At 34.3% G+C, this 13,354-nt stretch overlaps 1 protein-coding gene across 13 annotated transcripts in view; it reads right to left on the bottom strand.

The window, feature by feature from the left end:
• Positions 1 to 13,354, bottom strand: part of LOC102698395 (Dmx-like 1) — a 91,234-nt gene that overhangs the window by 62,388 nt on the left and 15,492 nt on the right. For all 13 annotated transcript variants that reach the window (XM_069187248.1, XM_069187247.1, XM_069187239.1 and 10 more), the window contains exon 3: positions 3,484 to 3,609. In XM_069187248.1, the coding sequence (XP_069043349.1) occupies positions 3,484 to 3,609 (126 nt within the window). The remainder of the gene's footprint in view (positions 1 to 3,483; positions 3,610 to 13,354) is intronic.

Raw genomic sequence — 13,354 nt, forward strand, 5'->3', positions numbered from 1 at the left:
ATCCATTCTGGAAGCACAACAAAAGAAATCAACGTGATAATGAATGCTATGATGACACAGTTTGGGAATGAAGTGCTTGGTTGTGCAGAAAAGTATGAGAATTATGACAGACTCTGGGGAATAATCTCAGCAACCTGGTTACTGTTAATTATTACCAATTAAAATAAACAGAGTTTGACTGTTTAAAACAAATATAATGGCGATACAAGAGCAAATTTTAATTAGGATTAAGTACAAGTATAAACATAGCACAATGAAGCCATGACATACAAAAATATGCAGGTAAAAATCAAGGTAATTAAAAAATGAATGGCAGATATGTGTATTTTTTTATAATTCATTATAGTCCCAAACAAAAAAACTAAAAATACAGGTACCTTTGAATTGGAACTGTGAATATATTTTTATAAAAACCTTGATAATATTTCAATCATTGATTTTCAATTAAACCCTGATACCTCCTAGCACGTGGCTGAAAAGACACTCAAAAGCATGTGCATGACTGGGGAAAAAGAAAATGAGCTGAATCTCAGTCTCTAAACAAAAGGAAGCCTGCATATCTGAAACTATCTGCGTAGCTCTGGGTTAAATATAACAGCTTCCACCTTCTGATAAGTCTGTACTTCATGAGCTGTATGACACCTGACCGCTTTTTGATTCACAGATCCAGTTCTGTTGGAGGTGGAGCTGGCTTTTCAAATATGAGGCAGAGCTCCAAGCTGCCTGTTAATGGTAGTAGTCCAAACTTTCAATTTTATTCTCATAAGGCACACTGTATTTTGTTTAGTCATGTGTCTTTTCATATACTCTTAGAGTTGAGAGCTATTGTATATCTTGTGGAAAAGTATTATTATTTAGCATATATCACAGAAGTGAAGAAGCTTTCATTTTCATTGAGCCAATGTAACAATATAAACCTAAGCAGAAGTGATGATAAGCACTCTATTCAGGACTGAAGTACTTTAATAAAGTGTTTATGGCTGTTTAATTTTCATTCAAAAGTCCTTCAAAACTACAGTAGCCTTTAACACAAAATGTAGAAATGCCAATAAATAAAAGTGCATAAGGAATTTTATCTTTCAAATGTATTTTCTATTACATAGCAAGTAACCCAAAACATATTTTAAAAGCATGAGAATCTGGAAAATATTTCGAATTTATTTGCACACTATAGCCATTCAATTACTAAAAGTGGTGTGAATTTCAGTTGATAGCATTCTGTTTTCACATCAAACCTTTTCTCCTCCAGATCATAAGAACATTTTCCCCCATACATTCTCTTCCAGTTTCACATACAGTACAGAGAGCATCCACCAACTTTTAAACTCTCAAAACACCCACTTTTCTCTGTGAAATGCGCTGACCAAGACAAAATAAAACAAAAAACAAAATTCAAAGAAGAACTTAGAGGTCGTTAATATGAGACAAAGATTAAAAGGTAGAAACAATGAGCTGTTAGGCCAAATCCAGCAGCATTGGCATTTCACATTCACATTTTGATCTTCCCTTAAAATAGGGAAACTGTAGATGACTTTGAAATGAGTTACATCAACAGATGCACACAAAATTAAAAAAATAAATAAAATGTTTTGATAACATTACAGTTAACTAAAAAACTAAAGAACATTAATGGCAATATGCCAAAGCCATCATTTTGGCTTATGAAGGTTTTTTTTCTGAAAATAGCATTTTAACAGTTTAATTCTATTGCAGTGTAAGATAAAAGATAGAGAGAAAAGTTGGTAACTTGTAATTTTATTTATGTTTTCAAATGACTGTAGGCAAGGTATTTTTGGAAAACTAATTAGCTGAAAGATCTAGATTCAAACAGATGACAAATTAGCTTAAGACAAAAATACAATTACTTTTAAAAATAAGTTCCAAAATGCACTTACTCCAAAAACATATTTTACTATATAATGTTCTTACTTATAATTTCTAAAAATGAAAAAAATTGGGAAAATACTTTGTGATATATGAATATGCCTTAATGCCTTTGGTTAGCTAATTCTTATTAAAACACCAACGTAACTACTCACTTTTTAACTTCATTAACACTGACTAATCTAATCCTAACAACATTAACCTTCACATCATGTAACATGACTCCTAATAACCTCATTATCTCAAAAACCATTTTAAGATGGCTTTGAGAAAAGTAACTGCATGAGCACATACAAATCAATTGTTCCGATACCATGTTAAGAACACTGAAAGGAAACTACTCTTTAGTGTCAGCTGTAAACAATCTTAAAACCTTAAGGTCATGCAAGTAGAGAATGAAGCAAGACTGATTCTTCCTGCTGCTAAGTAGCTAAACTTGTTCTATTGGTAGACAGTAATTATACTGCTACAAGCTGAGTAAATCTGTAAAAATTAATTTCATAATAGATTATAGTTAATTACAGAGTAGGAATTTCAGCCCATTGCGTATTTAGGTTTTCATCGATATAAATAAATAGTGTTTTGTACCTTATACTACATTTCACAGTAATTGTTCTCATCCCACTTTGAAAATGTAGCTTTTCAAAACTGATCATGCTACTTTGTGGCATTTTGAATTCTTCTTCTCTATTACATTCCTTTTCTCCCTATGATCTTTGACACTCTTTAAATAGCTGTTGATGGACAATAAGCTTTAACTTTATTCAGTTGTTAACACCAGTGAATAATTTATTGTCTACATTTTAGTTCAATATTTTAGCCCAGGTTAGAGCTTAATTAAAAGAGTGCTCTCAATAGATTCTGTAGAATAAAGACAAGGACTTTGCATCACAGTAGAATTTTAAAGACTTTTGTTATGTCAATTCAGAAAAGTCCCAAATGGGTCACATAGTCAACTATTCAAACTGGACAATATACAGAATCCAATCAAACCTAAACTTCCAGTCCTTGTGAGGTGGGTGGAAACAAGAGCACCTGGAAAAAACCTTCATGAACATGAGAACCCTGGAGCTGTGAGGTAACAGTCTAACTACCACACCATCCTGTTAACCTTCACCTTCTTAAATTAAAAATCAACTTATACTGTGCCTACACCGGGTTTAACAGAGGTTGTTCATTGTCCATCAATATGAAGTAAGATAAGCACATTCCATAATGTTTCTCTACTACAGTGAAAGCCTTCTTAGTTAACTGTAACTTCAGTTAGAGTTAACTATATGTTATAAATGTACAATTGTGTAGTCACAAAGATAATCCATATAAACAACTGTGAAGTTGTTCAGAATTGAAGCAAAGTAAGAGGACAAAGGTACAAGGTTTACAAGACGAAATGCTTACTGATTATCAAAAGTGCATGCAACATGACACAAAAAAGCATTTATTTTCTGCTTCAAATCTGCACAGACGTTATTCTAAAAAATCATGGATTAAAAAAACCCAACACTGGTGGTTTCCACTTGGATATTAAAATTACTCTTTATTACAAACTGTAAGTGACACTGGTGGCATTTGAAAATCCTGGTTCCACTGAACTCTTACCTTGCCCTGCTGCATGGAGCAGTCCACACATCCAACTTGGATATTCCCATGTTTCGCCCCAGGGATGATTTGTAGCCTTTCAAAGTGACTGCCTAAAATTACAATGTCGCATCCTGATGCATAAGCCTGGAAAAGAAAAGATACGATGACCTTAAAATATCAAGATAAGCAACGTACAGATACAAATACAAGTAAACAAAGTGTTGCCAAAGTTCCATCTTTATACAATATGCTGAGTACCTGACTCATGCATTTATTACATCAAGGCTCAATTTTTCCATCTCTTTATTCTATGGGCACCCTAACTTTCTTCTCAACAAGTAGCAATATTTGCAAAACTCTGCAGCTAGACTATTAACTCACATCAGACCCTGGCAGCATATCAGCCCTACACTTACGTTTCTACACTGGTTGCCTGCAAAGTCACATATTCACTATAAGATCGTGTTACTGACTTTCAAGTCTCTAAAACATTCTGGCTCCATCATACATCTCTGAACTCCTCCATGTTTACACTCCCTCCCGTAGGCTCTGTTCAGCTGAGTCAGGTCCTCTACTCACTGTACCCAGGACTAAATCCATTTGGTTATTGTGCCTTTTCTGTCTCTGCTCCAGTGTTATGGAATGTCCTTTCTCTAAATCTACGAGACACAACTTCTTTTACTCTCTTCAACTCTAAACTTCAAACTTACCTTTTTTTTACCAAGGTCTTTGTCTGATTCCCTACATCTGTAAAAACCTACATGCCTGTTTATTGTTTTTTCTCCATTTACTTTACTTTTTTATCTTTTTCTTCATTCACAATGTACAGCATCCTTGGATTCGTTAAGGTGCTTTACAAATAAAAGTTATTATATAGATTATCAAAGCCAACAGAAAAATAGTCCGGATGTTAAAAAAAAACCCATCAACTTTGGCTTTGTTGGTTACAAAGACATGGAAATATGACCAACAAATCGAAAAACATAAAAAATAAATACCCCATATCAAAGGAAAACAAAAAGCATCACAGAATGCAAATACTGGGTATGCACAAGTACACTATGTAGACTAACACATGAAAAATTGTACATCCCCCAATAGGGGGTAATAAGTTTAGCAGCACTACTTGGCACATTGAGTTTTCTTTGCCTAATTATTTTTGTCATCATTAATAATTATTCCTATCCTTAGAAAATCAGCCTAATTACTGGTCTGAAGTGTTTCGTTAACAGACCTGTTGTTTGTACAATGCATAGTATCATTAAGTTTTTTTATGCACTGTTGACTTCATTACTGCAGTGCCAATGACTGCTACAGTACTTTAATTTGCAAAAATGTCAGGTATAGATGAGCACCTTTCAGAGAAAAAAGATGAAAGCAAAAAGCTTGTAGTATGATTAATAGGATTAAGAATTGAAAGTCTTGTATTTAAAGTTTCCTTCAGTTATAAGCTTTACAAACCTGATACATTTCAGTTTTTTTTAATAATTAAAATTCACGGAAACACCTACACTACTTTGCCATTGAAGAAAATGTATTCAGAAAAATAAGGGAAGATGCTTAAAATGTATTTAAGGTAATGGCACTCGCCTGGAGATAAGCCCTACAGCACGGGTTTGAGGCTAAGCTATACAGTAGGCATTAACGAGCTACAACCAAGATTACAGAGTGGCATGCACATCTGGTCACGCACCACTGAGAGTGGGTGTGCTTGCGACAGCCAAGGCCATCTCAGCTTGACATACAAGAGCAAACCTTGGTAAATGTCAGCCACCTGCGAGCTTGCAGTTTCATCAGTAAGACATGCATCATGCTTCTCCAAGCCGATACTTCCTCTCTTTCAAGGCACAGTGGAGTTTGCAATGACTCAAAGGGTGATAAAGCTCAGCATGTCATTGGGAAGGGGGGAATGTGCAGCAAGATTAATGAATTTAAACATTAATAATTCAAACCTTGAATGGTAGAAAATAGCAATGATTTCAAATTTCTAGAAAAATGTGAAAAGGTCTCTGCTTTATCTCTTATTCGTCTCTATCCATAATGTGAACTGTGAAGGACAGCATTGAAAACAATTGTCATGGATAAACAGCAGGACTCTGTTTAATGGATCCAAACCACCTACTACTCTTGGTCACTATCCATGTTTTTCTGCCTATTTAACTCCTTTAATCCAAGATGTATACAGTATGCTGAAGGACAAAGCAACAAATGGAATAGTTTAACTCTCGCATCAATAGCTCATTGGACACACACAATGGTATTTACATTTAAAAAAGTGAGCACATACATGTGTTGATTGTTTGTATAGTTTTGTTCCTTGGGATAGCAAAATACTGAGCTAAAGTCAAAGGATTTCAAAACCAGATACTAACTTTTCATTTTAACTGTGTGCCATGTATCAGACTGAAAACGTAAGTTTCTAAAAAGTAAACGTATAATTCCTGTTACGTCCTGTTACACCCTTTTACCCCTAGACACTTGGGGTCATAACAATTCTGTTTTATAGCTATGCATAAAATTCTTGATTAAATAAATTTAAGAGAGGCACTCAGGAAAAATGTAAGGAGGAAACCTTATTGTAGTGTATTAAGACTACATTTTACAGCACCATTTTTAGAACATTTATTTCATATGTATATTTCAATGAAAGTGAGTAAATGCAAGTATTTGAGTAAGCAATTTTTACCAGCACATCTGATCATTTCAAAACATAGCCAGATAAACAAATAGGTAACATTTCTGCTACAGTAAAACTTGATGTGTTAAGACCCTGATCTCAGTTTGGCAAAGAAATATTATTATATTTTATTATTATTAACAGCAGGCAGTATCTTCCATTGATCTCTTCAGTGTGGAAATGGTAGTAAGTGTTATCTATGCATATTGTACCCTCTGTTCTTGAAGGGTTTGGCAGCAGAAACCGTATCAATATCATTTGAAAGGATTTAAATGTCACAACAGTGCATATCTGATGGGTGCACTCTTATTTTTGCCTTTATAGTCAAAATGACCAAGACAGCTGAAATACTGCAGCTTTTTGGCCAGACAGTTTTTACTACCAGACAGCTAAAAGTTTACAAGTACAGGCACAGGCAGCCTTTTTTCTTAATGTCCTTATTCTTCATACACTCATAAACACACAGGGCACAATGTAGACTTTCACATAACTAAAAAAGTATGAGGCTTTGCATTTAGGAAGATTTTGTATTGTAATATAATCTGGATCTGATAACGTAGACACCAACATAACAATGGGTCTACAGACCAACATTTAAGGAGGTCATATTGTGGTATCATTAGATATTGAGCTCCAATGTAAAAAATAAGATAACAGTACAGGAGAAGAAAACAAACATGAATAAAATATTTGTGGAGGATAGAGGCAATAGCAATACTTTTATTTTGAGGATATGCACTTATATTTGGGAACATATGCAGTGATTCACATGAATGTTGCTATTACTTTAAAAACTTTATACAATTATTATGCAACACCCACCACATATAAGCAATATTAGCATTACATGCTGTTCACACTTCTGCATCTCCAGTCATAAGAAAGAATTTGTATGTCTCATTATTCTACATCCTACTCATCGCCTACTGAATTATCTTTAAGGAACAAAGAGCAACACACATTACACTCAATTGTGTTTCAGAGGAGTAACAAAAGACAGAACATGATTCATTAATATCTCAGTATCAGGCTCTAAACCTAAACTACTGCAGTGAAGAGCAGTAGTGACATTTCATTGTGCGTTTTCATGTTACTTGTTTGTTGTCCATTTCAATGGATTCTGAGATGGGGTATCACATTGGCGCAGTGGCTGGCATTGCTGCCTCACAGAGCTGGGACCCAAGGTTCAATTCCAGACATGGAGTGCTATTTGCATGGAGTTCCTATGTTCTCGTGTTTGTGTGGGGTTCTTCTTGGTATTCCAGTTTCCTACCACAGGCCATAACTGGCTTCTGGGAAAACTGGCCCTGGTGTGAGTGTGTGTGTGTGTCTGGCCTGTGATAGACTTTCACACACCGTCTATATTTTCATGGCAATCAAAAATCACACAATGTAAGATCTATGTAACTCGTGGGGTCTATGTATGCAAAATAATCAATCCTTTCAGATCAAGCGAACTGTATTTGGTGGCTCACACACAGTGTAACTAAAACAAATAAATCCCCCAATACTCTATGTCAAGATTTAGTTTTATTCTTATTTGAGTCTTGCACATCACAGGATAGGGCAATATGCGAGATATATGCCATTAAAAGGTTCATATTAAAAGCAAATTAAGAACAAAACTCATTCTATATGGCAATATACTCACACCCCAGAGTTCTGTCAATTTAGCTTATCTATAAGGGATATTGATCTAAACCTACTGTACTAAAAATACATTACTATTAGAAAATACAGTAGTTTAGAAGTCAAAACACACAACTGAAATAGTTTTAGTACAGGTGAATCAATTTTGCATTTTGTTGCAATCAAATTGAACAGATCAAAAGAGTTAAATTTATCACACTTATATTGCTTACTTTTCAAGAACAATCAATGTAAAACATGATTTTAGTTTACTTTAAAATTGTGTTATCTGCTATTTGTGAATGACTTATAACAAAATGATAAAAGTTATATCTAATATTGTTTTTACATTTATTCAAGTAAAAAACTGAATATCTTTATTGCACATACAGTACAAGCTGTAAATAGTTTTGTCTCTGTCCTTAACCAAAGCTTCCTGCTTTTGTTTAGTGCAATAGAGTATGTAGTCAAGGAACATATGCATTCAAAACTATCTAAAAATTGACTCTTCCCTTCAATCATGAACGTGTCATTACAGATTCATAAGATTTTCCATTCAGAGCTCAAGCAAACTGTGAGAAAGAGGAAGTGAACTGGCCAAGCTGAAGGGCTAGCCAGTGAGACTGAAAGAGATTCTGATTCTAGCTCCCAACTTCATAATTATCCAGTTTTTCATAATGAAATCCTATCACAGGTCTAGCTGATCAATATAAATCAATTAATGCTGGATCAACATTAGGTATGAAAAATTCAAATTTCAAAGCATGATAATCATACTTTTATGCACAGAAAAGCCTGCTCCTTTTTAAGAAACAGAAAAGGAGGGGTCCTTTGCTGACAATTTTAATCTGAAGACAATTTCAATATAAGAGTTACAATAAATATATTGTATAAGTATAGTAGTATTGCTTATATACGTATATTTGGTATAACTTGGTTATGCACATTCCAAAATAACTTTATCAAAGACTGCTGAAAATCAGCTGATAATGACAAGTGATCAGTCATGCCACAAAATGGCAAAAGGTTCTTTTTTAAAGGGAGAATGATTAACTGCTATAGATCAATTCAATTTGGCTACTAAAACGAAAATACTGTCATCCAGTTTGAAGAATTAATAGTGAACCACAAAACTTTAAAATAATCTAGGTCAGTGGTGCACAGAAGGTCACAATGTCCCCAAAACATTAATATTTTCATTCCATCTCTGCCATCACAAATCAAGTGATCTAAATTATCCCAAAGGGATGAGTTTAGAACTTGTCTTCAAGAGTTAGTATCTTCAACTGGGGAGGATTTAGAAAGACCTAGAAACCTTTCTGGATTCTGGTCCTCAAGGACTTGAATTGGGCATCTATTGATTAAGTGAAAACCTGTAGTTAACAGCTGATGACAGATTTTCATTTATATGGGTATCCTCAAACACAAATGTGTGGGGTGTGGGGTTGGGGGTGGATGTTTCCATTTAGCCTAAGCATTTTCCTGCAGGAAACCCTGCTAACTGATTACCTAGTCTATCAGACTACAGAGGAATGCATTTTTTTATGTCTCACAAGAATCCCATTTCACAGTTCCACAGTTCATTCATGTTTCCTGATCGAATGCATAGTGACAACAAAAATATAACATTACAGCACCTTGATACCCATTTGATGAAAGAGCATAATAGATTTTAATTTTATATAGGGGTTCAAAAATAAATAGCCCTCTATAATTCTATCCGTAGACTTCCAAGAAAAGTTGCATATCTGACAAGAACATTTTAGGTAATGTCCAGTCAAATGAAAGTTCAGAAATCATCTGAAACAGCAAATGGCTATCCTCATGAAGCTCTACAACATTGGAGCATGTGATAATGTATCATAAGGAACACACAAGCAAAACGGCAAAAATAGCCTCTATCTTGTGTCATGTATTCTTACTCATACCATGTTACTTTTTAACTCTCTGTAGCCTCCCCTTGGGGTAGATCTTGAACTATCTGATCTGGAGTTATCAAATATGTTATATGATACAGAAATTGTTTTCTACATATTTGAAATAGATAATATTATACAACACTAAATGTAACATAACACAATAACAGCAGTACTTGTACTTGATTACAAAGTTACAGTTTTATACACCATAGCATATGTGCAGGGAACTTAGAACATAAAATGATTACGTAAAGTACTTGAGATCACACGCTTTTCCCAAGTAGTTGAAAAGACAGCTATTATCTTCTACGAAAAAAGATCTAATAAAAGAACAAGAAAACAAGCAAAAATGTTCACAGCCAGTACAAACGTAACGTATATATTTAAAATGCTTTTAGAGGTATAGGCTGAAATGCAATGTACAACTAAAATGAATTAAAAATAAAAAAGGGTTAGTTGGTTCTAAATGTTGCCTTAATAATTAAGGAAATACATTTATTTCAGGAATGTGCCAAATAAATTGCTTCTTAAGATGTTTAGATGTTTGTTTAATGAAATGTATCCCCAGTGAGGTAAACTTGTTGTTCAAAATAATTTAAAAGGCATACTTTGTCAGAATTTCTTTTTGGTTAAAAATAATTTGTGTTGTGTCCACTCAAATCATGGGCTTATGATGTAAATCAAATTGTTAATACAAATAATAAAAACTTGAAAACATATTTATTTTCATGTTTGTTATTTTATTCGGCAAGGAAAGCAGCTACACTAAATATTTAGCCCACAATGTGACTGAAAATGCAAAGGTTGTTATGATAAAAACCTGTGGCTTCTGTAGCCTAGGGATGATGACTCACCTAACTACAGTAACAATGCTTTTGAATCCTGTGCAGACTGCAAATGAAGCTAAATTACAGCCTCTATGACAAGTAGAACCAACAAATACTGCAGAGTGCCCAACATGAAACAATACGACAAAATAAAATATTTTGCCTCATTATCAAGGTATCATCTATATATATTTAAAATTGATTTAATATAACAATATTTCAAAAAGGTAACTGTTCAATGGCAACAAATATGTGGCAATATGTTTACAAAGAGAGTAAAATGTAATCCTAGTACTAGAATATATACAATTGGCAATCTTAAAAACAACTCCTTGTTTTCAGAGTGCTACAAATACAATTTAGCAAAAAATGCATATAATTAGGATGTCTGGAAATTCATTTTGGGTTCTAGGTTATGCAACTGAAAAGAACTAAAGATAAAAATATCCATTATTTTAACACAATGTATAAATGTATGGCATGATACCATTCTAATGGAAACAATTATTTCAGGCAAAACACATCTTAACTTCAAAATTATAAATTATGCCGCCTATAATCAGAGGTTGTGATATGCCTGTGATATGTTACTGTCCCCCTCCACTTTTCCTTCTGATCCTTATCTCCTGAGTAGGGAAAAGACAAAAACAGAGGAAAGAAATGCCTGCTAAGCAATGTTACTGTGAGTCTACAAATACTAAAACATCCTATGCATGCTGAGAAAAGGCACACCTGTTTATTCACGTTCACTCATGTTGTAATAATATCATGGTCAAGGGAAAGGCAGAGGCAGCATATTCTGAGAAAAGCAGTGACTCCAGAACTATTACCTACTCAAATATCAGAAATCATGACATTTACACAGAAGTTGTAATGCAGTGTGTATAAATCAGGAGGACCCACATAAAATGATATAATGGAAGACCCAAAAACTTAAGTTAAAGTCATCAGTACTCAGAACTGCCAGTGTCCAATACAGGTATTACTAGAATGGAAATCTCACTGGTAAACATCACCAGATATCCAACAGTTTGAATATTATACTGAATTTCAACCTTATGCATATTTCTAAGTGATGGTGTACACTGTTTCTTGATCTTATTTACCTAAGGTAAAGGAATAACACACTATTTCTGGTCATTGCCTAATGGAGCAGAAGATTACTATGGGAATTTAATCTCACTGCTTTGTACATTGCTGATAAGATTTGGGACCTGAGCTACACCTTTTATTACAGCAATATCAAAATTAATCCTAGAATCTTTCAACTACTGTGTATAATACTGTCATCTCACAGCAGGCTTCATCCACAGGGTTCTGCGTTAATCTGGGATCAACAACATGCACCGGCCACAGAATTACAGGATCTTTACCTAATCAATCATCAGTGGGACAAACTGGGTACATGTGTATGTCAAACCAGCTTCCACCAGATAGTGTTGCTGTTCTGGCAGGTGCTTCAAACACTGATTACAGGAAAAACCGGTAGCCAATGCAAGTCTGTGTCTTTGTATTTTGCATTATAGTTTGCATACTTACAAAGGGATACCTAACTAAACATGTCATGTAACCCATACAGCACATTACGGTGCTGAGAATGGTCAGATCAGAAACAATTACAAAACTGATGAAATGTTACATTAAAAAAACCAAGAATGAATATTACTGTATCCCATGTACTCCTGCTCTTAAATCTGGGTTAAAAAAAGGGAAATATCAGGGAAGAGACTAACTCTTGAGCCATAAAGAAACCCTGCTGCTTAAACTTCTTTAGGACCCAAGGTGCTCATCATTCACACATCAGTGTGTGTATGTGTACATCATTAGGAAAAACAGTTACAAAGACTACTACATTTATTTTTTTTAAAAGAGTGGCAAATCATATGTAAACAGTAGGCTTAGTTGTCATTAGCTGGTATTCCAGGTGGGAGTTGCAACTCTTCCTGAACACGAGGGTGGTGGGTTCACATTATCACAGCTGGGACTCTGTGTTGTAGGAGGATTAACACAGCATGTGTTAGAAAAGAACTAACCGTTATTTCATTTCTTTCTATATCTCCGCAACTTATCCAAATGATATTCTGTTACTGCTCCAAAACACAATGAACTGAGTTTTTGCAAATGTTTATAAAAACAAAACCATAGAAAGTGTGATAAGAGAGCTGACCATTTAATCACCGTTACAAAAGATCACAATTGTAGATCCTTTCATTCTATGACGTGTGCTAGCATAGTTTTTTTTATACGATTCCTGTTAGCAATTTGTTAAAAAGCAATACTGGCTAAGTTACACAAAACATAACAAATTACAAAGACTGACAAAGTAAGTTGTGTTCAGGAATAGATTTAAGATTACATACATTTGGAATATTCCACACAGTAGAAAGAAACATTATCTTGCTTAAAAGCTTCTGCACCCATGTAAGAAATTCAAGTCATGTACATTTATCACATGTTTTACAGCCTAGGACCCAGTGATTCTTATCTCTTGAATCGTGTTATATTTCACAAAAAAATGCATTTGCAATGCAAGGGGATGCACACTACAGTGAAAGAAGAAGAATAGTTGTCTGCTTATCTCAGGTATGCTCCATTATATCTCATAGAAGAACATTGTCTTCTAGTGCAGTATGTTACATTGGGCACAACCATATTCACTGTGACTAAAAGCACCAAGGAACACCCTTCCAGCAACATTTCATACACTATAATCAAAATATACAAAAGAAAGATTCGTTCATATGAAAATGTCAAACTATTATAATAAACCAGAAAGGCTGCCTTTTCAGCAGAACACAAGATGGCTTGCTGTCAGTTTGAAATCAAAAGAAATGAAT

This window comes from Lepisosteus oculatus, chromosome 3, assembly GCF_040954835.1.
Source record: "Lepisosteus oculatus isolate fLepOcu1 chromosome 3, fLepOcu1.hap2, whole genome shotgun sequence".
NCBI classification, from domain to species: Eukaryota; Metazoa; Chordata; class Actinopteri; order Semionotiformes; family Lepisosteidae; genus Lepisosteus; species Lepisosteus oculatus.